The 26,891-nt window shown below is 39.7% G+C and overlaps 2 protein-coding genes across 5 annotated transcripts in view; both read left to right on the forward strand.

Annotated features, from left to right (window-relative positions):
- Positions 1-1,569: 1,569 nt before the first annotated feature.
- On the forward strand, positions 1,570-15,492 carry pgm2 (phosphoglucomutase 2). The gene is given in 14 exon segments (NM_001016701.2): positions 1,570-1,727; positions 4,297-4,464; positions 6,032-6,138; positions 7,039-7,123; positions 8,438-8,521; positions 9,340-9,533; positions 10,277-10,466; positions 10,575-10,672; positions 11,255-11,435; positions 11,531-11,624; positions 12,529-12,658; positions 13,607-13,796; positions 14,190-14,323; positions 14,539-15,492. Coding segments are annotated over 14 exon segments (1,833 nt in total). The 5' UTR covers positions 1,570-1,652; the 3' UTR covers positions 14,642-15,492.
- Positions 15,493-22,197: 6,705 nt separating this feature from the next.
- tbc1d1 (TBC1 domain family member 1) overlaps positions 22,198-26,891 on the forward strand; it is a 103,728-nt gene continuing 99,034 nt past the window's right edge. For 2 of the 4 annotated variants that reach the window (XM_031895364.1, XM_031895365.1), the window contains exon 1: positions 22,200-22,375. The gene's annotated coding sequence lies outside the window, so the exon portion shown is untranslated. Of the gene's footprint in view, positions 22,376-26,891 lie in introns of all 4 variants that reach the window. The other 2 variants (XM_031895363.1, XM_031895366.1) reach the window with 2 other exon arrangements.

Here is a 26,891-nt window from a genome sequence, read left to right on the forward strand (position 1 = left end):
CACTTCTTAAAGCTAGCCATACATGCACAGATATAATCATACAAAAGATTTTCGAACCATGGGTGGGCTCCAAATTATCGTCCCGATAATTTTCGTAACATGGTAATTGGTCGTTTAGTTGGATAGGTTCGAAAATTACAGTTCAATAATGATAAAATCTGCGCATGTATTGTGTATCTGCTGATATCCTTGGGGGATGTACAATGCATTTCCAGGAAGTCACTTTTGTACGATTGTTGTATGCCAACTATTTAATGTACAGAAAATCCTCCCATTTGTTATTTTTAGGGCTTAATCCTACAATTTCAGTCTGAATATTAGCCCTAGATTGTTGCATTTAAGTGTATTAACGATATTCGAACGTTCGTCGGAAGACTAAAATCTGAACCTGTGTGGCCACCTTTATTCATTAGTTACTTGGCAGATACCCATGGATCTGTTTTTTCTTATTAGTATATCTCTTTTATTGGCCCTTAGGCTTATGACTACTTCCTGACAAGCTTTAATATAGTGTTTGGTGAAGGGTGGTTCTTTCTCTTTGGTCTTCAGTTGCTGATCCGGCTGGATGTGATCCAAGGAGCCTGGGATCAACAAGGCCCAGTAAGTGTTCTGCCCTAGAGGCAAACCAAGCAAACGTGATTTTAGTCAGGGACAGGTTGTTGTCATAGTACTTTCTAGGAAAGCAAGTCAGATTTAGCTAGTGAAAGCAACAGCCAGGATTGATAGCAGGGAGTTGCTCTCCCCTAGGCTCTGCTTGCCTAAGTGAAGAAGCCACAGTACTGATGAGGGAATCAGGCTATCTCCCTAATCCATGTCTGCTGCATGGGATCCGGACAACACGAGGCACTGAAACCCTAGACAATGAACCTTAAAGAAGGAAAGGCTAAATCACTAGGGGGTTCCAAATGTTAGGCACCCCTAACTGCACCAGCCCAGGGTAATGCGGGCATAATATTGCCTAATGCCTAATATTTTGGCACAAAAAGTGTTTGTTAGGTACACAAAAGACTTAAGGAAAAGGGCCACAGTCAAATTTTTGTTATATTTTGTATAACACCTTCTAAATATATTGGCACATCATTTACCACAGTATATACCTTTGTTCCCAAGGTCTTTGCTTTTATTTCCCTTTCCTTATACCTTTGTTTTCTCTTCTTCCAGTATTTATGTTATGAGCATTTCATTTGCATTTTTCTTTTGCTTTAACTGTTTTTTATGGCTCAGCCAAATTGTAAGTGGGGGACAATACACAAGGCAGAGTTTGGAGAGTAAAGGGATAAAGTGCACACAAAGTGGATAAGGAAACACTGCTCATCTATTGCAGTACATCTCTTCATTCCTGCACACAGCCAAGCTCAGCCAGGTACTGGCTACACTTCCCCTCTCCAGACCAGCTTCTGCATAAATCCACCCCCCTTTTCCATAGCCATGTGAGCAAGCACAGCCAATGGGGAAAACCAGTACCTTTCCCTAGCCATGTGAGCAGCACAGCCAATGGGAGTCTTACAATCACCTTTTCCTGCATCTACAATAGTGGCCGGACGGCATTGCACGTCACGGTGCCGCCTACTTTGTGGTGCTGCTGGGAAACACGGAGCTGTGGAGAGTGAGGGGTGGGGGTGTGACGCGCAAGCAGTCAGAGTACAAGGGACATGGCAGGACACACACACAGTATAGGGGACGCACGCCTGGATAAGGCTGTCACTGACTGGCTCACATGGGACAAGGTGAGTGGCACAGAGTGCTGCCTTTTCCCCCCAGCCCCATTTATTTAACCCAAAAGCATGAATTAGACCATTGACACCTCTGTGGTACCCATCTCTATCCTAAGGTTCCTTTCTGCATTTGAGCGTCACAGTATGTCAGATGTACGTTATCGCACCGCTCGTTTTCCAGGGTTGTGCAAATGTGCCCCTTTTGCTTTGTTTAGACATATGAAGGTAGTGCACTGACAGGAAAAAATGATTGGTTGCCTAAAGTTACTGCCCAGGGCAAATTTGTTCTGGATTAGTAAGTGAAGCTGAATCACAGTTATGTCATTTTTGTATATATATATATATATATATATATATATAATTTATTTTTTTTTAAATTGACCCTTTTCAATTAAATACTTAAGGGCGAAGACATATTGAGCAACTAGTAGCAGACTTTTTCATGGCTACTACACAAGAGAAAATACAGACAATTGCCTCTGCTCTGTTTTAGCAGAGGCAATTCTCAGTATTGTCTATGGCAGGGTATTTTCTGGCATTTAGTAGCCTTGAAAAAGTAGCTGCTACTAGTAGCCCAGTGTGTCTTCACCCTTATTAGCCATGACAAGTAGCTGCTACTAGTAGCCCAGTGTGTCTTCACCCTTATTAGCCATGACAAGTAGCTGCTACTAGTAGCCCAGTGTGTCTTCACCCTTATTAGCCATGACAAGTAGCTGCTACTAGTAGCCCAGTGTGTCTTCACCCTTATTAGCCAAGACAAGTAGCTGCTACTAGTAGCCCAGTGTGTCTTCACCCTTATTAGCCAAGACAAGTAGCTGCTACTAGTAGCCCAGTGTGTCTTCACCCTTATTAGCCAAGACAAGTAGCTGCTACTAGTAGCCCAGTGTGTCTTCACCCTTATTAGCCATGACAAGTAGCTGCAACTAGTAGCCCAGTGTGTCTTCACCCTTATTAGCCATGACAAGTAGCTGCTACTAGTAGCTCCCTAAATGCCTTTTCTATCTTTCCTGCAGTTGATAGCTTACCAGTTAATCATATTATTAGCTAATGTCAATGAAAGTAAAAATGAGTATAATTGTCAACTTCATAACTAATGATTCATTGTAATTTGAGCTTTTCAAGTCATTCTGCCAGTGTAGGCTACGGCTGCCTGCCATTTAACTGAGCAAGCAGTCAGAAGGATCTAATGCTGACAGGGAACTGATCAGCAGATATGCAATTCTCAATATGTTTTTTTCTATAAGCACAAATACCTTTTATAGGACATTTTTGCTATTTAATGTTCGAAAAAAATGACATGACGGGAAAGTGTAAGGAAGGGTGTTGGCTGTGTGCGACATGTTGCATAGGAGAGAGCACCGCCATGTATAATAAATGATATGTACCAACATATGCCAGTATTGCATACATTTCCTTTGGGATTGCTCAAGTCATTAGCAATAAAGTGCAAGCAGTCCTGTTCTTACAGTAAGAGCAGCGAAATAATTTCTCTCTGGCCCTTCTGAATTTTGGACATTGTTACATGGGGTGTTTTGATCTTCTTGACAACTCTTTACACTTAATATTGACAACCCTTACTTCTCATCACTGACAACCCTTACTACTCATCACTGACAACCCTTACTACTCATCACTGACAACCCTTACTACTCATCACTGACAACCCTTACTACTCATCACTGACAACCCTTGCTACTCATCACTGGCAACCCTTGCTACTCATCACTGGCAACCCTTGCTACTCATCACTGGCAACCCTTGCTACTCATCACTGGCAACCCTTGCTACTCATCACTGGCAACCCTTGCTACTCATCACTGGCAACCCTTGCTACTCATCACTGGCAACCGTTGCTACTCATCACTGGCAACCGTTGCTACTCATCACTGGCAACCGTTGCTACTCATCACTGGCAACCGTTGCTACTCATCACTGGCAGCCCTTGCTACTCATCACTGGCAGCCCTTGCTACTTCCCAATGACTATAAAATGTGCCAGGAAGGTTCCTTCCTATTCACTATTACTATCCCAAGATATGTGCCAGTGCACCTTACCATGTAGTATAAAGCCAAATCATCAATGCGTTTTGTACTGAAGGTGGGCAGTAAAAGTTAAGTTGTTATCGTGATTGGCCATGCCTCAAAGTGGGATTGTGGAAAACTCTGCATTGCAGTTCATGAGACTGTTATCTTGTGCTGTTATCTTACAGAGACCTCTGAGCAGCACAAACAAACAGCACCAAGTAGAATAAGGCACCAATGCCCTTACAAGCATGCTCCCGCCAATGGTCTGTGACCCACAGCAGCCACAACCCATCATACCCAACACTGCCCATGAGCCACCCACTCCCTCACAAGCCACATTCCCTTTGCTACATGGTCCCTGACTGGGGTACCCCTCTGATGATGGCCCTGCCATAAAACCACATATCATGGTAAAAGGCAATTTAAATGCAGTATTGTGCTGCTTTGTATAAAACCAGCTACTTTGCTGAACATTGGGAGCAGGGGGGATTTGCCGGTTGACCTCACAGTCTAGAGAAACTTTAACCTAGAATATGTCTTGTGTTTTTGTCTTAAAGAATCCCAAAACATTGGAATTAGTCAAGCAGATGGTGGCTGATGGGAAGAAAGAAGATCTGCAGGCATGTTTTGGTTCAAGAATGGAGTTTGGTACTGCAGGCCTACGAGCAGCAATGGGCCCTGGGATTTCTCAGATGAACGACCTGACTATTATCCAGACAACACAGGTGTGTGTTTATCTGTATTTACTGTATGAATGGAATTCATTGCATACACAACAGTAATCAGAATCATAAAGCCTTTTGCTCCTGATGATTAAGCAGTGACACTGACAGTGCTGAGGTACTGAACTTTTGCTCTCATATATTCTTCCTAAACAGAGTCTTATTCCAGCCTAACGCTCACCAGTTTTTAACTACAATTTACAGCTTATAACCTATATCTGAGCTTGGAAATATTGTACTTAATAGCATATCCGCATGTTTACAGAATATTTGTTATAAAACTATTGTGTCTTTAATTACGTTATAGGCCACCATGAGCCAAAACTACTACCAGTATTGCAGTAGTTCAGCGACCTTGTCTTTTTTTCAAGAACAAAGAAACAGTTAAACAGGAAGCATTTTGTTGCTCAGGTGCAAGCACACGTGGTGGATATTGGATATTGTCTGTCATGTGTGCCTGCACCTGGGTGGACACAAAGCTTCCAGATGCAGGCAAGGTAGCAGGCTGGTGCCAGCAGAGGGGCTGATTCTTGGCCTGAGTTTTTCCGCCCCCTTGTGGCATCAGTCGTGCAAGTAGGGCCCTCTGATCATATTTTTACTCTGTAAACCATGTTTGTTAGTTAGGAAGCAAGAAGGGATCTGTTTGCGCAGATAAAAAGTAACAACAGCTTTTAAAATGTAGCCTTAAAGAGAATAATTTTTTGATTACAGGGGTCATTGATGCTGACAACCAGAAAACATTTTAAATTGCAGAATAGTAAAGCAAATAATGTAAAAGCCATAAATCATGAAGACCATATCTACTTCCTGTTGACAGAGCATTTGTGACTGTGGCTCATGTAGAATGCTTTACATTTAGCTTAAAGCTATGTATGTGCAATCAGATCCTGCAAATGATCCTGTTATATGTGTTTGTGTGGACCAGTGCTTTGAGCGTCCAAATTGCCCAAACTGGCCTTTTGGCTTTTTCTCAGCAGCATCTTGTTTGGCAGCCATGCCTGCACCATTAATGGAGTGCATAATTGATGATCTTGAATTGTTTTCACTTTGCTTGTTTCTGGATCTCGGCTACATCACTATAGCCATACACTGGCCGATCCGACAATATCTAAAACATGCTATGGCACCTATCCTTTGTTAGAATCAACAGCCTAAACAATTGGAATGGCAGGAATTGAACAGGAGTTGTGCTTGCACTTCTTGATCTACTGATGTACCTCCTTGTGAGTTATTCCCTCCAGCTTTTATAATTACTAGATACACTGTATATCCAAATGTATGTGAACATCCCTTGTAATTATTGGAATTGGCTACTTAAGCCACACCTGTTGTGTCACTACAAAGTGAGGTCCATACAAATTGGGTTTACAGAGATGGGAAGAATAATTTGCTGGCAAATTCAACACAAATTGGCAGCTGTGGGATGAATTGAAATAACCTGTTGTGATTCCCAATGTGAGCATTGTTGTCAGTGGCTTTGGATGTGCCCTAGATGGGATCCAGGAAGGAGTGTTAGTGTAGATAACTGTCTAATTCTAATTTCTAATATAATTCCTCTTGACTTTTTTAGGGATTCTGTAGATACCTCGAAAAGAATATCAATGATCTCAAAGAAAGAGGAGTAGTGATTGGATATGATGCCCGAGCTCACCCTGCAAGTGGAGGCAGCAGTAAAAGGTATTTCATTTTTTACCTTTTGCTAAGGTAACAGTATCACAGAATTCTGTGTTTGTTTAAATCCTCCTTAGTCGCCCACAATAGATCTTTGCTACCGTGGGCGACTAATCTTTCCTAAATGCCTTTCCACTGGCAACAAAGGGAATCACTGCTGGAAAAGCCTACACATTACAAGTCGTTCGGAGTTGCCTACAGTAACATTAATCACTGGTGGGAAAATATATGCAGCTCTTTGTTTTTCTTAAATCACTCAAAGTTTCCTTGTGAGGAAACAACTGTGGACACAATTTTCTGTTATAAAGATATCTAAATCTCAGAAATAAAGCAAAACAAAACTTACCTATGAAATGCACAAAGAAGCCTACAACTAATACTTTTAAGTATTAAAAATATTTTTCCCAAATTGTTTACAGACATCCATACAAATATTTAATGATATTGTCACATAAATACTAATGCAAAAGTCCCATACAGGTCTGGTTTTTTTTTTATATACAGGGAAGAAATATTAATCGTACACAGACAGAGCAGTTATAAGTCTCACAAAGTGTACCTTTTTCTTCTATTTTTGAGGCTGTTACACAGGTGTGTTTAGACATAACTAGCTCAGCTTTGTAGGGTCATTTGAGAATAAACCTCTGTTAAATAGAAATTGCATGAGACATTTCTTGACTCAATATATTTCTTTTAATTCCCCAAACTCTGCGTTCCCTGTTGATACACAGAGTGGAATAACATGACAATTCAGCTAGGAAAAAAGGCATGTATTATAAATACCATGTATTTCAAGGAATATTAAGAGATCAAAGTCAAATCCTAAAATTACATAAAGAGTAAACAGTCCCTTTAAAAATTAAGTTTACAGGCACCTTAAAATGCATTATTGTGTTATTTCTGTAGGTTTGCAAGACTTGCTGCTACAACTTTTGTGAGTCAAGGAATCAAAGTCTACATGTTCTCTGACATAACACCAACTCCATTTGTGGTAAGAATTAATAGTGAATCAGTCTGGTATTTATTTATAAGCAATTTTCTCCACTGACAGATCTTCATACTTACATCTTTCTTAGAGTTCCTTTTTTCCCAAAGGATTTTTATCTACTGGTTTTGACGAAAGGATTTGTCTGATGTACAACTTTTTAGACTTCTACTTTCCTTCTGAACCTGTGCTGACCTTTTTATTTCCTTCTCTTTTCTTTTTGTCTACCCCTCCTATTTATTTGAGTGTAGAAATCTGTACTGAGTGGCTGATGTACCATTAGCTAATATTTACCACTTTGTATAACGTTAGCAGAAACGGCGAGAACGGTGATGTGCTCGGACTTCATTTGATCTTTTGAGCGCTAGTATATTTATTACGCATGTGGTGCAGACATTTGTGCAGTCACGCTGGTGTTCTCTCCTTTTAGGTGGGAGAAGTAGTAGAACAACACTAAGCTTTTGAACCACAATAAGCAATGTGTCAAATTATTGGAGATCTGTTTGTGTGCGCTCAGGGATCTGTGCACAATTGATTTCTGAAGCAATGTGTGAGCCCTACTCTATGTGACTGCTTGATAACTTTTTGGCTCTCTAAAAGGGACAGCTCCTGTGTTCCCCAATAAGTGCTTGCTCCTTTGTAATACTGGACTTTGGTCCAGTATTACTTCCTGCATGGGAGTATCACACTGTTGGTCACCTACTGTTGCTACTTATATTGTAATATGGTTCTCACAGCTTTGTGATCCCTTGAGTAACTTCGAGTTTTGTTCTAAGTATTTGAGGGGGATGCCCCTCTTGTTTATATTTGCACTTTACATATGGTATTTTAAGTAGGTGAGGAGAGTGTCTACAGCAAAGGATTCACAAAAAAAAATGATATCCAGCTTTGGTTAACTAAGAACTGAGTGTGCCCTATGTTTTTCCCCTGTAAGTCTCCATATTTTATTTGTAAAATAATACACTGTAAGGGTTACCTAGTAAAAGGTACAAAGTTCTCTACAGGTCAAGAGATGCCATCTTGCACCTCGTATATATGGGCTGCATACTGGCCATCCCCATTTCTGATGTTCTTCAGTGGTAGTGGTTAAATCATTCAGGTACAAATTACAGGAAATGGGTGACTGTGATAGTTTAATAATCCCCTATTTCAAAGCTAAAATCTAACTGGCTGATATTGATTATTAGCCTGGTCATTGGCCTTTTTATTACATTACCCCACATGTGCTATAAAGTCCACCAAGTGCACAGAGTGCATTTTTTATATTTTTGTAACAATACTCACTATTAACTTTTTACTGTGTTTTAAATTGTTTTCTAGCCCTATGCTGTTACTCACCTTAAGCTGTGTGCTGGAATCATGGTTACTGCATCGCACAATCCAAAGCAGGATAATGGGTACAAGGTATTTTTCTCTTTATTATATAATAAAAAAAACTGCCTATCCCTTCTGCCAAAGTATTCACATATAGCAAGCATCATTGACCAGCCATGTAGGATGCTTTTCAATTGTGTGACTTTTGCAAAAAGTGAATGGGCTTCACCTCAGACTGTGCTTTTGAAGCTATTACACAGTGGTGCTTTAAAATCACATGATGTTTTAGGATTTTTTTAGGGTTCACAAACTTTCAAGAACCACTGTAAATCCCCACACCTTCCTGTTCTGCTGAATAAATTTCCCGATGTTTCCTTTATTCCCTGAACTTACATCACAAGTACCTGCCTTATAAAACCCATGGCAGAGAGCTTACTTATATGTGGCATGAAGTATTTGTGTACTGGAGAGGTGTGACATCCAATTTTAGTGGACATTATACTGACATTTAAACACAATAAATTGCCTAGTTTTCCCATTTTTGTATAGGTTAGTAAAACAAACACACTGTTATTTAAACTAAAATCCCTATAATGCTTGACACCTCTAATAGATTCACATGTGCACATCAGCATTTTGAAAGCTTTTAGAATATAAAGCACATGATACCCTTTGAACTGACATTGAACATTGGCTACCTAAATAGGTAAGATCCTATCAGTGGGTTATTTTATTCTCTTGTGCAGTCATTCAAACCATTTGAGTAAAATAGTTACATTGTGTGTTTTTATAATGTACTTTTCTGTTAAATGGAACTAGTACTTTAAAATTAAGATACATAAGTTTATGGACATAAGCAATAATAAATATATATTCTAAGACACTTTGCATGTTTTATTATTTTGCAGGTTTATTGGGAAAATGGAGCTCAGATCATTCCTCCACATGACAGTGGTATAGCTCAGTCCATTGAGGAGAACCTGGAACCATGGCCCACAGCTTGGGATGATACTGTAATTGACGATAGTTCCCTTCTTCAGGATCCTTACCAGTCAATTAATAAGGATTACTTTAAGGATATTCAGAAGCACTGTTTCCACAGGTAAGCATAAAGAGCAGCATAGAAGAGTAGGCTTTCTAAATAGCAGGTATGATCACAATATGGCTGAATTCTAATGCAGAAATGTGGACCCAAACATCTCCAGGGAAGTTGATGCCCCCGTCAACCCCCCAGCATAATCTCAATGAATTGCGTCATCAGTTTTCTTTTTGGTAACTGATTTAGTTGTACCAAAATCTGAATGCCAAAATCATTTAATAGAGAGTCCACATACCTGTATGCGTTCATGTTCATACATTGTGGTCAGAAATAGATAGAATTATGTTCATGTTGTAGCTGACCAACTACTGTAAGTATATGTATTTATTTGTACAGCAAATTGCTTTGGTTCTAAAGTTAGTTTCTTGTCAGTTTTACAGTACTTTAAGATGGAATTTAGTAAACATTTATAGGTCGAAAAACTAGAACAGGGTCCCAGTTGGTTACCCCAAGCTATTCAACTATAAATCCCAGAATCCCAATGTCCATAGGACATTATATAGAGTAACATCATATGGAGTATTAGAGCGATATGCTAAGGGACACATGGGACTACTTACCCTGCCATAGACAATATCAGTAAATTATCAGCATGGTCTATTTTTGTAGACAATTAGCTGCTACTAGTAGCTCCATGTCTTCACCCTTACATATGATGGTAATAGTTATTGTTATGCACATACTGTAGTCTCACAAAAACCATCTGCAAATGCCTCTCCACTCAAACAAAACGGTGTTCATTTCAGAGATATAAACAAGGCTTCCAAAGTAAAGTTTGTCCACACGTCTGTGCATGGTGTTGGCCATAAATTTGTGCAATCTGCCTTTAAAGCATTTGACTTCAGCCCTCCACTTCCTGTTGAAGAACAAAAAGACCCAGACCCAGAATTTACCACCGTGAAGTATCCCAATCCTGAGGAAGGTAAAGGTGTCTTAGTAAGTATATGTGCATTTTCTACTTACAGTCATGCTAATTGGATTAATAATGTGTTTTTGATAAAGATTTTGCTGCTGGAGGTAAAAATGACATATATTGTCTTGCAGAAATTATCTTTTGCATTGGCTGAGAAAGAAGGTGCTAGAATTATCTTGGCTAATGATCCAGATGCTGATCGGTTAGCAGTTGCAGAGAAACAAGAAAGGTGAATGGAGATCGATATATCTATCTATTTATAGATACATTTTTTAAATTTATATTTAATTTGTGTAAAGTTTGCCTTTGTATCGCTCAAACTTTCCCATCTTCTTTAAATCAAATGGATCACTAAAAGCTCAAAGAAACTTTGCTTGAGGCTTAGTATAAAGACTTATAAAATAAGTAACTAATATGCCTCCTTTTATCTGTCAAAATCTGACTACATTGTACAAAAGCCCATTTTTCTTGCAGCAGTGTGTGTAAATAAGTAACTACCCAAACTACTGCTGTGTCCTTTATCAAAAACTGCCTTTTCATGAATTCAGATTCTATAAAGTTGTGTATTCCTTTGTGTTACCGTATTGATTATTGGGCAGAATTCATTATTTCTAATTGTTCATTTTTAAATCCTAGGATTCTAAAAGTTGTAGTTTAACAACACACACTGGGCCCCAGTGTTATGTGCTCTAAAATCTTTATACTTTGTTAAAAATATGCATATACATTTGGTCTATCATAAAATCTAAAAGGTTTTAATCCTTTTCCTTTGTCATGGCTAACATATTTTCATACCCTTTTCTTTGTCCAGTGGTGAATGGAAAGTTTTCTCTGGTAACGAGCTCGGGGCTCTCCTAGGCTGGTGGATCTTCACTTGCTGGAAAGAAAAAAATCAAGACCCAGAAGCAGTAAAAAATGTTTATATGTTGGCCAGCACAGTGTCCTCCAAAATCCTCCGAGCCATTGCAGTAAAGGAAGGTTTCCACTTTGAGGTACAGTATAGCAGTATTTTTTTAGATACTTTTATGTTTAGAAATCTCTATCTGCATAATGTTGAATATATTTTTTTTTATATATATATATATAGGAAACACTCACAGGGTTTAAATGGATGGGAAATAGAGCAAAGCAACTGATTGATCAAGGGAAAACTGTGCTTTTTGCCTTTGAAGAAGCCATAGGTAAGATCTGATTGTGTGGTTTCTGTGAAATTAATAGACATATAAAGGGCTTTGCAGTTCAAAATGGTTGACTTAAATGTGGCTAATGGCTCACCAATGAGTACCAGGAGACTGATCTGGCTCCTATGAGATTTGTCTTCCTGGTATGTGAATGCAAATGTCATAGGTGCAAACACCCTGTCCAGAAAGATAGGTAGGCTGGAGCCCATGTGTTGGGTATAATGATGAATCCAGTGATTCTGTAAATAAATTGCATTCCAGATTCCTATAACGAGACAAAGGGCAGGCTAAATCCATTAAACATGTCAGCGTTTGGAACAAATACAGACCATAAGGGCTCTGGCACACAGGGAGATTAGTCGCCCGCGACTAATCATCCCGAAATGCCATCCCACCGGCGAGAATGTAAATCGACAGTGGGATGGCATTTCGGGGGGATTAGTCGCCCGCGACAAGGGAGATTTATCGCGGGCGACTAGTCTCCCCGTGTGCCAGAGCCCTAAGCAAAGTTTAGGACAAAGGGCATTCAGGTCAGAGCAAGTTCAGAAACACTACTATAGTTTGAAATAAATAAGCTGCATGTCATATTCATTAGAGGAGTGCAATAGAAATAGAATAGTACTTAAGTAACAAGACATGAACGCATGCAGTAGGTTTCATAGTGCAACGCAGATGGGATTTTGTTAAAAGAAACACAGGCTTGACAATTCCCAGTGAGTGCAGCGTATAGAAAATACTAATTGTTTTCTAGGTATCAGTTCGTTTTCTTTCAGAAAACTGTATATTTTGCGATGCTTTCTTTAGCAGTGACACATTGCTGCTTGTTTGTCTTGTTTATAGATAATCTTTATTGTTAAGTTGCTAAATAAACTTTACAAATGCTTGATTTTTTCTTGGCATAAAGGGTACATGTGTTGCCCATTTGTTTTGGACAAGGATGGAGTAAGTGCTGCAGTGATTGCCGCGGAACTTGCCAGCTATTTGGCCACAAAAAATGTAACCCTGACCCAGCAGCTGAACTCTATATTTAATAAGTAAGTGATCTGGAGCATTTTGGCTGATTGGATTAAATGTTGATTTTTTGTACATTAAGTACATGTACATATTTTCAGAATTACAATGGTGCTTCTTATAAATCTGTTTGACGAGGCACATAAAGCCATATGTAGCAGGCATGAACATAAATGATATATGGCAGATTTAGTAATCCATAGCAACCATTCAGGTGTGCTATCAAACTTGGCCAGTTAATGCTACTTTTTACTTTAGATTGTTTTTCTAGTTAAACTGGTCTATGGACAAGGACAGGACACATGTAGATCGCTTCTCTCTTTCTGCATTTTGTAGACCGGAGGAGAGAAGCTGATCCACTTCTATACACTCCTGTGTGTAGCTGCACTGACTGGTGCAGTATTAGCCTGAGTGCTGCTACACAGAGCTGAAAACACATGTTTTTACCCTCCATTTTTTGCATAGATGGATCCTACACTTATGTGCCCTTGCCCTAAAGCATTAAATCAGGGACAATACTCAATTTTGGACTGATTTATTAACATAGATGCTAAATTGCTGTTACTTGTAGCACAGATCAGATCTTTCATTTTCAAATTTGTAGAAGGCTCGCCAGAACTGACTTCTTGCAGGGTGAAACAGCCCTGGTACAAACTAATACCTGTTTTTGTAACTTCACTTTACAAAGAGGGACCTGCAGTATAGCTTGCCGTTGCCAAGAGGTTGTATATACAGCCATAAAGTAGCAACCCAAGTGATTAAGGAGGGATCGTTAGCCAGTATGGTATTTCCCAGCAATTAACAGACATCCAAACCTGCTGCAGCAAAATATTCCACATGCACGATAAACTATAAAGCTGAACCTCAGTTGTTCTATAGCAGTTTAGTTTAGGAATCGCTAGGTTTAGTTGAAGGAATCACTAACCGCTTATTACGTAACACTGAAACATGTTTTTTTTTAATTTGAACAGGTATGGCTACCACATTAGCCAAAACTCTTACTTTATATGCTATGACCAGAAAACAATTCATGACCTCTTTGAACACCTGAGAAATTATAATGGAGAAAAGGCTTATCCAAAGCTTTGTGGGAAAATAGATGTTTCCAGCGTGCGTGATTTAACGACTGGATACGACAGTAACCAGCCTGATAACAAAGCTGTAAGTATTCTTGAAACCAAGCTTTACTGTATAGTCAATCCAGCATCACAGTTTCTTAATGTCACATATATGCCATCTGTGTAATTAGTGGTCCCAATGATTCTATGCCCACTGATAATTTTTAATTGCATAGTTTTCTGCTAAACAGTAATGAAAAGGGTTTTTGTCACCTATATTGGCATATGACACATTTATAGGGTTTAGATTAAATGAGTAAATGTCAGGAGAATGTTGGATCAGTACAAAGAAGTCTTGTTCCTGGAGCAGATGCTGGTATATTGACTTTGAATCCATTGCTGTGTGTGACCAAGACTTTGGTGTTTGTTGGCAGTAGAATGCAGTGCTGTATATAGCTTTTCTTCTGACTGAGGCTTAATTTTACACTATCCGCAGATCCTTCCAACCAGTAAGAGCAGTCAAATGATAACTTTTACTTTCGCCAATGGAGGAGTTGCCACCATGAGAACTAGTGGGACAGAACCAAAGATTAAATATTATGCAGAGTTGTGTGCTGCCCCAGGAAACAGGTAAGTTCTGTACTTCCTTTTGTTGAGTAAAAATGTTACTGTTGGTGCAGTTGCCACTTCCCAAATATCTACATGTCTTGATTGGAGGTTAGTTGAGCCAATCAGCAGGGTGTCAGTGATAGGTGTTACACCCATCATCAGACAGCAGGGAAATTTGATCCTATGCCTTCTGGCAAGTTTCTGTCTCCAGTAACACTGTTCCATTTTGTTTTTAGTGACTTTGACATGCTGAAGAAGGAGCTAGACGACCTTGCTGATGCCATAGAAGAATATTTCTTTCAGCCAGAGAAAAATAAATTGCAGAGAAAAACTGAGTAAACTCAGTGTGACAAGACCAAAACGTTTACATACAAAGCCAAACTAGTAACCACATTTGGTACTTTTACCTTATCTGTACCAGCTGCTTTGCTTAATGCCACCGCAGTCAGCTCTAAACTTAGAAACACTGACCTTTTAGGATCAGTAGATTACCCTGTTCATGCCCACATGGGAGTTTTTTTGTGTATAATAATCCCTGAAGTAAATGAATGATATGATGAGCATATGGAAATAATGGCAGTCAAGCAATGGAAATGAAAATTGATACTCATTCTACACAATGCCATGGAAATGGGATGTTAGGATGAAAGCATCATGTATTGGGAAATAGTTGATCATATCTTAGTAGGTACTTACCTATATCCTTCCAACACATCACCATATGTTGGCACAATCTGGTTTGAGATATTTTTTATTAATTGAAATAATGTGCTATAGGATTAACTTGTGTTTTCGCATTGCTAATTTGGGGGAGCACAGAATCTCTTGTTTCTGTTGTATCTGTCCAGGCTTGCAAGCTTCCAACACTACAAACTCTCTTGAGGAACTCAACATCTGCCTAACTAGGGCATAGCCTTGCTTTGTCTAAGTCTCATATAAACCTAATAAATAAAACCTAGAGCTACCCCAGTTGAGAACTTGGTGCATCTGCTGCCTGACCAGGCTCAGGTACATGGGACCAAGTGGTTACACCAAGGGTAAGAGATGGACAAGCCCAAAGTTATGCTGAAACAGATAATTGTATGTACCATACATTTACACAGTTCAAATATAGGACCATTTTATTAAACTAGACCACTTTACTCTATAATGGAGCTGTACTGTCTGTTTGTAATAAAATATACACCATGCATTGTTCTCAATCTGCTTTGAAATGTAAATGAATACCCACATAAAATCATAAATGTGATGAAAACATTGGAATACACATTTCCACATTTCCAGTGCTCCCAGTTGTATACTGTTGGTTTATTATAAGGGATCTAAACTCAAAAAAAAATTGGTGTAAACTTATTCAGAATGCTCCTCAGAGCACTTTCGCAATTTACATTCTTCTGATTCTAGAGGTTTCTGAGATATTAGCAGTTTTAGACAGTTATGTACTGCTATGCAGGCTTTAGCTCAGCAGTTCTCTTTGAAGGCCAAATGTGTCAGTCTGTCTATGCACTTCCTGGATATAGTTAACCCTAGGGTTGCTGACTTTTAGCTGAGCCACTCCATATAAAGCTTTAGAATGCTCATTTCTAACTAGATGGACTTAATTATGTATTGTTCTGGAAACGGCAAGGACCACACTCTGACTTCCTGGCAGTTGTAAATTCCAAAGTGAAACTTTCTAAAGTATCCAAGCTTTCCTGTGACTCTTGTCCCTGTGGGCCATTGTAGCATGGATATTTTTATTGGAAGGTTGAATAATGCAAGGCTTTGTCACAGAGCTGGGAAGGGCCGTTTCTATGAAACCAGGCGGCAAGCTGATACTTTGTGATTACATGGCTTATGCTTGTCCTCAGTTCAATCAAGGTTTTCCTTTAGAAATGACACTGTATAGAAGATTATATTGCATTTCAGTTATTAACAGGTATGTTTAAAGGAGAAGGAAAGGCTAGTAAAGAGTTAATCTCAATATGCAGGCATACCTTCAGTTGTCTTAATAGTGCCCTTAAGTCTCCCCATATTTCACCTGTTCAAAAGATAATAAGCCAAACAGGAAAAAAAAAACACTGAGCAGTGTAGAGAAGATTCCCATAATGCATTGCTCATCCCCAGACTCCAGGACTTAGAACTGTAGGTGGCGCATGCGCAGAAACAGGAGGCTCCCCCTTGCGTCGGCAGCGGCAGCATGAGACACAGGCAAGGGGACACAAGCGGCAGTGCTGGTAGGGGGGAGAGGCAAGGGGGACACGAGCGGTGCCGGTAGGGGGGAGAGGCAAGGGGGACACGAGCGGTGCCGGTAGGGGGGAGAGGCAAGGGGGACACGAGCGGTGCCGGTAGGGGGGAGAGGCAAGGGGGACACGAGCGGTGCCGGTAGGGGGGAGAGGCAAGGGGGACACGAGCGGTGCCGGTAGGGGGGAGAGGCAAGGGGGGGACACGAGCGGTGCCGGTAGGGGGGAGAGGCAAGGGGGACACGAGCGGTGCCGGTAGGGGGGAGAGGCAAGGGGGATGCAGCTCCAGACAGTTGCTGAGGAGAGAGAGGCACAGTGAACGGAGAAGCCGGCGGCGGCCATGTTAAAGATGGCGGCGCCGTTCACTGAAACAAGTATGTAGAATGTAGCAGTGTATCTCTGTAAATCTTTCATTAGGCAAGCTAGAAATATAGTGTTTTTACTCAGCAATAGTAGTACTATTTAATAGTGTGGCTAATAGATTTTGACTTTCCTTCTCCTTTAAGGGATTGTTTATTCGCTGAAGGATTGGAGAAAGTCTGATGGATTGTGGAAGGGGATTTGACAACTCTAGCGCAGTCTTGAATGCTTGTGAAGAAAAAATAAGTCGGGTGTTGAAGTAGAGGATTACAAGTTATTATCCTTTAATCATATATTGCTGACATATTTTGCAGAAATTTACAGATTATAGGGTGTGTTTGCTAAGATTAGAGATAAATATCACCAGTGATGTTGCCCAAAGCAGCCAATCAGCAATTCGATTTGAACAGTCATCTACAAGTTAGAAATTAAAAACAATGATCTGATTGGTTGCTGGGGGCAACATCAGCGGTGATATTAATCCCCCAATCTTAGTAAACAAGCCCCCATACCTAGTTCTTCCCGTGGAACTTCCAAATCAATAGTTACATATTACACTTTCACAGGTTAAGAATAGTAGTAGTTGCAGGGGTACTAAAGCCCCTTTGGTATAGATCAGTCAGAGAGCTGTACACTGCTGTATCCTACACAAGTTAAGCCCCATTCAAAATGTAGGGCTATAGCACACATCATTTGATTGCTCTGTGTGAGGTGATCAGAACTCTGCTACCTGCCATAGTCCAATACAACAATCTGAATAACCCATGCACACCGGACTTATGATTAAAAAATAACTTATTATATCAATTAAAATAGGTAGATGTTTCAATCCTAATTAATATATATATATATATATATATATATATATATATATATATATATCAGTTCCTATTCATACACAGGCATACTAACTTATGTTACCCTCCTAATAAGAACACTGTGATTTCTCCTTCTGGATTCACTACTCCAGAGGATTTAATTCAGCAAGTAACATTGTTTATGAAATTGGATATTAAATACAGTCAGTCATCACCCAAGCACCATAGTTTATATGGCTGTCAGGCAGATAAAAGAAGGATGCCATCTAACAGAACTGATTGAATGATTGTCACTCGTGAGAGGAACCTTAAAATTTTGTATTTAAGTGTTTGCCCAATGCTAATACACTACCTATCTGATCCCCCATGTTCCTCTATGAGGGGGCAGCCATATTTGTGCAGCAGGAGTCCCTTAGCATTAGAAGCTGTAACTGACAGGCTGAGAAGGGACAGTCAGGTTGGCAAAACAATCAGGTTTAGGAACCGGAAACTACACTAAAAGCAACCTAACAGCGAAAAATAACCAACAAGACCTATAGGTAACTTTTAATGTATATTGATATTTTGAAAAGTAATTTTTTAGTGTCAGTATCACTTAAAGGTGCCTAACCCGAATTAATAAAGAAGAGTCCCTGATCTTTATTCCTCCACCACCAAACTTTACATTTGGCCCTGTTCATGAATGTAGTGAGTGTACTCTCTATCCTGTGCCAAATGCAGATTACTGTAAGTAACTTATTAATGCTATCATGTTGACATATCTGCATATTTCTCCAACGACCTAGCAACCATATTATTATGAATTTAGTGCACCTTGTTTTTGTCTGCCTCCATCACAGTAATAATATCATTGTATATACACTATCTGTAAATTCGACAACTTTGTGTCAGGGACAACGGGACATGCTGTGTCTCTTGTTATTTGGCAGAAAGCAGCAACTTCATTCTTTTCATTTTTTAACAGTTTTGTACCTCTTTTATGATATCACACACTTCTGGACATATAAGACTAAGGGGCTGATTTACTAATCCACGAATCCGAATCTGAATGAGAAAAATTCGGATTGGAAAACGAAAATTTTGCGATTTTTTCGTCGCCGCTATGACTTTCCCGTAAATTGTCGCGACTTTTTCATAGCCATTACAAATTTCGTGAATTGTCGCGACTTTTTCATTGCCATTATGACTTTCGAGAATTGTTGCGACTTTTTCATTGCCATTATAACTTTCGTGAATTGTCGCGACTTTTTCATAGCCATTACGACTTTCGCGAATTGTCGCAACTTTCGTATTGAGAGCTCGAAAAAGTCGCGACAATTCGCGAAAAAGTCGCGATCGTGGATTAGTAAATGTGCCCCTAAGTATAAGAGACACCATGTACTTTACTCCATTTTTACATATTCATGAAATTCTAGTGAATCATGAGATAGTGTTAGCAATAATTAATTTAAACTATGATGTATGGTATGGTTCACCCTAAAGATAACTCTCAGTATGTTATAGACGACCATATTCCTAGCAACTTTTCAATTGCTTTACATTATTTGTGTTTTATAGTTCTTGATTTATTTGCTTTCCTGTTCTGCCACTTTCCAGCTTTTACATGACCCCAGTAGCCAAAATGTATTGCTCTCTGAGGCTAGAATTTTATTGCTATTGTTACTCTTTATTTCTTATCTTTCTATGAGAATTCCGGAATGTGAGATGCAATCTTGTGCTTTTTATTCTACACAACCAATTTAAGCAATTATTTTAGAGTAGAAATGTCCAACTGATGGCCCTGAGATTTCTATTACCCCCAGCTTATCCAAGGTCCAAACTACATTTTAGGACTTAATCATTTCACTGTAGTCTGGCATCTGTACATGAAGGACATTTAGCCTGCACAAGGAGGAGAGAGATAGGATTATATTAGCCTTCCAGTTGGTGGGACATAAGGTTACCAGATTCCGCCGCCGGCTGATGAAAACAACAGAGCAATACATTACTGTTAAAGAGAATTATATCCTTGATGATTATTTTCTTGAATACAAATTAATCTACAGTTTTAATATTTTGGAAAATATATATTCCAACCAATTTCCTAGTAGTAACAATTACTACGAATATCTCTGTATGATGTGAAGAATTCAGGCTGGGTAGGGTTTCTTGCTAGTCTTTGTGGGTAACACAATTCAGGCTGGAAGGGATTGAGGTGGGGGGATGTGAGGCTATTAATATACACCAGAGTCCAATTACACAACCATTTATATTTTCAAGCCAACTGAGAACGCTCACTTTGTCTTGCACTTCCCTATATATATATTTATTTATTTAACACTTTTACTTTGTGTGTATAGCTTGCGTGATCTGTCCTTCAGCCTTTAGCTTTCACATTGGGAATTAAGTTTAAGGGGTAGTTCACCTTGACCATTTGCATTATTAAGTTTTTAGTAATAACTCAGTGCCCTGTGGACTTGTGGACCCCTGTCTAATCTGCCCCCGCTCCAATCCATCATGAACACTGCTGCCAGACTCATACACCTGTCCTTCAGCTCTTCAAGTGCTGCCCCTCTCTGCCAGTCCCTGCAAATGCCGTGTTTTAAATGGCAAACAGGAAAATGAAGATGATGATACTTGGCAAAACAATTAATAACAATACAAATCTGGGGGGTTGCTAGGGTCAGTTATTAGCATTTTATACATGAATAAGATAATGGCATTCTATGCTTGATGTAAGAACATATATACATGCCCATCCACCTTTTATTGGAATAGTCTAAAGATGGAAGCCTTTATCTGTATTTTATTGCAAAACTTTACCATTGTCACAGATCTCAAGTAACATTGGCAAGTAATATTTAGTGATTATGAGAGAACTCATAGCATGTATATGTTGGCTGTTTCCCATTGCCAGCTATAATTATAGTGTGTTTCTGCGAAGGAACAGAGTGAGAGCATAATGTCTCTGAGAGAAAGGCCATAGGGAAGACAAGCCATGCAGCTGTTGTTTGAGTTTGATGAGCACTGGACAGTTCAGCCCTTCTCAAGCATTACGGAATGTTCTATTCTGTTCCTTGTTAAATGCTGCCTGATTATTCCCCTTCTGTGTGTTCCATAGGGCTCCAGTTAATGGGGCAAACTACACAAGTGAAAAGCATAGTTACAACAAGGGAATTTGCAGGTCATTCCAGTATTTTCTAATGAGATCATATACATTAATTAAATGACACAATAATTGGAGGCTTTCACAACATCAGGACCCAATTTTCTGGTAATCTGGTTTAATGGATTACGCAGGTATAATTGTAAATTGTGCAGACTTTCTTATACCTTATGCTTTGCCCATACGGCTACAATGTAGAGAAAGTAGCCACATTTGCACTCTATTAGAGTAGGCTGAGTAAGCCATGGCCTATTTTTCCAACATAAAACATACAAATATTGGCACCTAAGACTTTTGACTGTTTTGATTTGAAAATTTCCCATCAGTCACCACACCCATTTCTTGTGTAGAGCACTGTTATTGGTGTATGTTGTGATATCACAGGGTTAGCCCATGCAATTATATGTCTGTAGATATGTTCTGCTCTGAAACTCACCACTCTTTTCCTCCTGAAGTAGTACTACAGCCTAAGTAATAAAGGATGAGCAAACATATTGCTGTTGCCATAGTTCATTTTTAAATGGCTTTAATTAACAAATATATACAGTACCTGCTGCTGCCCAAACTGACCTGCAGGAGATTTTGCCTCTTATTTGCTACTCAGTTCTTACAGGATAGCCTGTCCAGGAGGTAGACCAGATTTTTTTTATAGATTATAAAAGGAACCAAACTCCACCCAGCTCCCCATGCAACACACAACACAAGGGTTTCAGTAATCAGAGCTTCCACAAGTACCCAAACTTGTTCCAGGGGTAACGTTAACCCCAAAATATCACTTTATTTATTATTTATTTTTTTTGAGCCAATTTATCTCTTGTTTTGGGACCCCCTTATAGGACCTGCAATTTGTGAACCTCTGACCTTGCACAGTGTCCTGAAAACATCCAGTTAGAGTACTTTTAGCTGCCCACTGCCACCATCACTTCTAATTGCATGTCATTTCTGCACTATATAGAATATATATACACCATGTAAGATGAGAAGCACTTTGCCAGACATTCTGGTAGAAAATGAATGTTTTGTATGTATATGGTGATACCCTGCCAGTTAGCCAGGGAACTTGTGCGCCACAGCTTATTGGCATAAAGCAAGTGTGCAGGACTTTATTTTCTTTACTGGATCTTTTACCTGTTCCACCAGCTATTGCACAACTGGCCTCCTTTTCTGTTCACTTCTGGAACACACACACACAACCACACACACACACTTCCTATTGTGCCTCATGCAGTACATATCCTTTTGCAGTACATTTGTGCACAGTCACACTGAGCTGTCCTCCTCTCCTTTTCACACAGACTTTTTTAGTAACAGCTTTTCTTCCCTGTGAAGCCGATGTCATTCCCCTGGCCTGACACACATGCTCTGTCCCTCTCAGATTGATCTCTCCCTCCTCGGCACTGTGCCATGTGTCTGACCAGACGGCTGGGTATAGAAACCTCCAAATTCCTCTTGTCACAGAATGGTCTGGCCTAATGCTCTTCCCTGGGAATTGTCTGCCTTTCTCTATGATCCAGAGCCTTGTAAACAGGTAGGTGCTCCCTCTTTCTTCTCTAGGCTTACTGAGTGCTAGACCTGCAGTATCAGAGATCATGGATATTTCTGCATTTATTTAGTATTTATTAAGCCATTCAGAATGCAGTTACTCCTTATAGATTGTATTTGCTGATAGCCTGCATTAATGATTTGGGAATGTGTAATGTATGTATTATTCTGTGCATCAGGGAGGGTGTGCCTGAAAAAAAGTACTGGACTTCCTTTATTTTTTGTTTTCCCTATTAATAACATTGGAATCAAGCATAATTGTAATGGTAAAATACCAGCCAGCATCAGGTAGGATGGCACTTTCTATTTAAACATTGGGAAAAACACAAAATGCCAGTATGTATTCAAGCAACACTCTGACGTGATAATGTCTCTACATTCTCAGAATGAAATATGAAAGTTTTGGCTGTATGCACAGTCTGTTGCAGAGAAGAGACGCTGCAGTACAGCAATGACGGATGCAGGGCTGACACTGACTAATGTGGATCCCCAGTACTGAATTACAATGTGCAGTGCTCAATTTAGAGAATGAAAGGCATTTTATTATTGCTTTTACATTGGCATGTCCACTTTGTGGCCCATGTAACAGAAGGCTGTCTGCAGGGTGGTGGGAATTATAGTTCAACATTCAACATTATAAGCAACTTATAAGTGGTTTTAAAGTTATTCGGAAATGTATTTGCTAGTCTCTGCACTGCTGGTTCTCACTAGAGATGTAGCGAACTGTTCGCCGTCGAACTAATTCGCGTGAACATCGGGTGTTCGCAAGTCTGCAAATTCGCGGACTTTTGGCGATGTTCGCCATTTTGGGTTCGCCGCGGTTTTTTGCCTCGTTTTTTTCCGCCGCGTTTTTTGGCTTCGGTTTTTCGCCTTTGCGTATACATAGGAATAGCTTGCGTTTTTTTTTTGGCGTTATTTTTTGGCGTTTTTTTTACAAAGTATTTTTCAGATAAATTTTTGCCCTTGATCCGCCTCCTGCATGTCACTGTCCAGGTCGTGGCACCCTTTAAACAACTTTAAAATCAGTTTTCTGGCCAGAAATGGCTTTTCTAGGTTTTAAAGTTCGCCTTCCCATTGAAGTCTATGGGGTTCGCAAAGTTTGCGAATATTCGCGAGTTTTGCCGAAAGTCCGCGAACGGGTTCGCGAACATTTTTGGCGATGTTCGCTACATCCCTAGTTCTCACTATTAAATCTGTGTAGCAGAAGCCAGGTGATTAACAGGATTGTGAAGAAGCATGCAAGGCATTGCGGAAATTGGAATCTTAGCTGAAGTAGGGCTAGTTTCTGCTACATTGTTTCAATAGTTAAAACCTGCAGTGCATTGAAAGGATAAGAAAGAGGGAGAGAAATATGCTGCATGCAATAGCAATGACATTTACAAATAACCATGAAACTACTGAAGGGTGTAAATAATTCATACTGGGAAGTTGCTTAGAATTACAAATGTTTTTCAACATTTTAGGTTTTTTGGGTAATGGTTGAGTAAAGGTTTTTGAATTACATGTAATGTGCTGCCTCTGCTATTAGTAGCTTCCATAGCTACATAGGTTAATGACCCTATCTGCTGCTAATGTTTACATTTTGTGCATTCCGTCAGTAGTAACATTATTCATCTGCCTATGGTGCTTTACCATGCAATGGGCCAGTTATATTTACTCATACACAGGCCAGATCATATAGTAATGTCAGTCATGGAGATCTATTGGGTTGATGAAGAGGATGGGTGGATTAGAAGCCACATGGAGGGCTGAATCCAGCCTCTAGGCCTCCACTGGAAAAGCCCTAGATTAGAGCAGTAGTGTGTTTTTAGTCTACTTGTATGTTTTTTTAAATGATAATTTTCCTCTGATTTCATTTATGCTACTCACTATGAAGCTGTTACTGGCTCAGTTTGTAGTCTTACCCCTGGTTATGCTGCCACTGTGTCTCTGCCTGGCTAGCCATAACCTTCTCTATTACCCCCCCAATGACCCTCCTGTTTTGTTATAACTGTTTATAAGACCACTCACTGTCTCCATTATTATTTGCTTTAGCCTAGAACCCTTAGCAAACATTACAAGGCCAGTCTTTACTTGGATGACCTATACCTCACCATCGCTAAACCCCTGATGATTCTCCCTAATTTATTTGATGTCTGATCATTGCCATCAGGTTTCAGGATTAAGAGACAGTATGGTTGATTCACTAAAGTGCGTTAATTTTTATCGCATGCTTTTTTGCATTAAAATAGATGCGAAAATTAACGCGTGATTCACTACAGTATTACCGCGTGCGTTAAGTCGCATATCGCATGCGTTAAATTTCACGCTACCGCATGCGTTAATTTGCGCGCAGAAATGAATACTAACGCATGATTCACAAACACTTAGATGCGCTAAATATCGCATTAGGCTATGCGAAAATGAACACCCACTTGAGGCAGGCGGTAATTATAGAAAAGTGCAGTTAATGAGCTTTTGGCAATAAAATATGGAGTTTGCAGTGGGATTTATTCAATCTGTGTTGGCCCTAGAGTGATGCAGCCTCCAGTTTGCAGGGAAATGGGCATTTTCAGTACAGTAATTTTCCGAAAGCAATGGCGTGTATGCTTAAATGGCGTGTGTTTTTTTGCACGCGGCAACTATTTATACACGGTGAGTTGATTTGAGCTCATTCCGTCAAATACCGCATGAAAATAGTCTTCGCAAATAAAATAACGCAAGCAGTATCGCACGTAAATTAACGCAAACATCCTTTTAGTGAATCATGCGTTAAGACGCGAAAAATTAGACGCGATAAAAATTTTAACGCATGCTATAAATAACGCACGTTTTAACGCACTTTAGTGAATCAGCCCTAGTATATCTAAAACAGAAACCCTGCCATCAATATTCAATTTTCCCAGGTTACACTTTTTAAACTTACTTTTCCTTTTTAATGGAAGCACTTTGGTTGTCTGCTGGAGTTTAGATAACCCAATCTTATTCAACAACTGAGTAAAGAGCCCTAGAAGCTTTCTCTGTTTGTGATTGCAGCTGCCATTTTAGCTTGGTCTTCATAGCTTCCTGCTGTATAGCTCTAGCTGTTATAGCTCAGACTACATATTTCTAAGCGTGAGGGGGTGAGTTTTATGAATTCTTATGGTAGGGGGGAACAGGAGAGAGGAGAGAACTGCGCAGACTCTGGCCCCGGGAATGAAGGATTTTTCTGAGAGAGAAAGTCAGATACCCAAAAACATGTTTACAAAACAGGAGACAAGAAATCCTGTGTTTCTTTTGATAGAGGACTCAGTGTAGCATTTCTGTGAGTGCTTATGGCTGTATTTACATAGACCTTTCTGATAAAGCTTACTTAGTTTTTGCCTTTCCTTCTCCTTTTAGTTGACCAAAAGCATTGTATTCTACACAGTTTGCCATTTGTTTCATTACCAGCAGTAATGCAAGTAGTCTATTACAGTATAAGAAATTTCAGACATGGATGTGGCCCTGATTTTATAGCCCTTCCATGCCGTTAATCTACATTACACCCCTGGCACATACTGACAGGTCAGTGACTGATATGTCTGGCACTGGTTTAGAACACACAGATGTGAGTAAGGGTGACCTGCAACACACTAGCCCATATGCAGGACTGAAAGGACTAGGTGGCTGCTTATGTATATCAGCAAGCATCAGTCCTGATCTTAAAAGGAAAATATACCCTCTTTTTTCACATGTCTGAAAAGAGGCTATGTTACGCTAATAGACCATTTCCCAGCATGCTTTAGGCTGACATCCTTGCTCCATGGTGAAGTGATGGATTCTGGGATGTGAAGTCCCTTTGCTTTCCATAGAGGGAAATAGACACTGTACAGTTCACCTATAATATCCGAATTGCTCTTCGCTTCACTTCACATGTAGGATTAAAGTTTGTTGCAGTGCAATGGTGCATTAACATAATTAATCGCATTAGCAATAAATCATATACAATGCATGGCTCCACCTTCTTTCTCCATCACTCATAAGTAATGAAACCAGCAAGAACATCCATTAGATTTTATCTTCCACTGACTCCATCCCCCCATCCCAATGTATAAATGTGAATAGCAAGGAATAAATAATGATAATGGGTGAGTGTAGAGGACCTCTTGTTGCTGTCTGTATGAGTTTTCTGGTCACAGCCTGATTAAAACGTTTAGTGGTAAGCACAAATTTCCCTTGTTTGCTATTTCAATGGGTAGCAACTGTGTTAAAATGACATTAGATGGTTAGCTCCAGTGGTGCACTAATTGATGCATAATATGTCTAAAACACTGTGTAAAATGTGTCCGTGCTATATAAATAGCAGATAATAAAAAATATTATGTTGGAATGTTGATTTATGCAAGCACGCAGAGTATGCCTGGGGTCTATGTCTGTGAAAAGTCCAAGTAATATGATCCAGTGGGAGCCTGGGAGCACTGATGGGCCAGCAACACTTCCATTTCTGTTTCGGTGACCTTGAATGAAACCGTTAAGTGTGGCAACAGGGTGACAGAGGGCAC

The sequence above is a fragment of the Xenopus tropicalis genome, chromosome 1, assembly GCF_000004195.4.
Source record: "Xenopus tropicalis strain Nigerian chromosome 1, UCB_Xtro_10.0, whole genome shotgun sequence".
NCBI lineage: Eukaryota > Metazoa > Chordata > Amphibia > Anura > Pipidae > Xenopus > Xenopus tropicalis.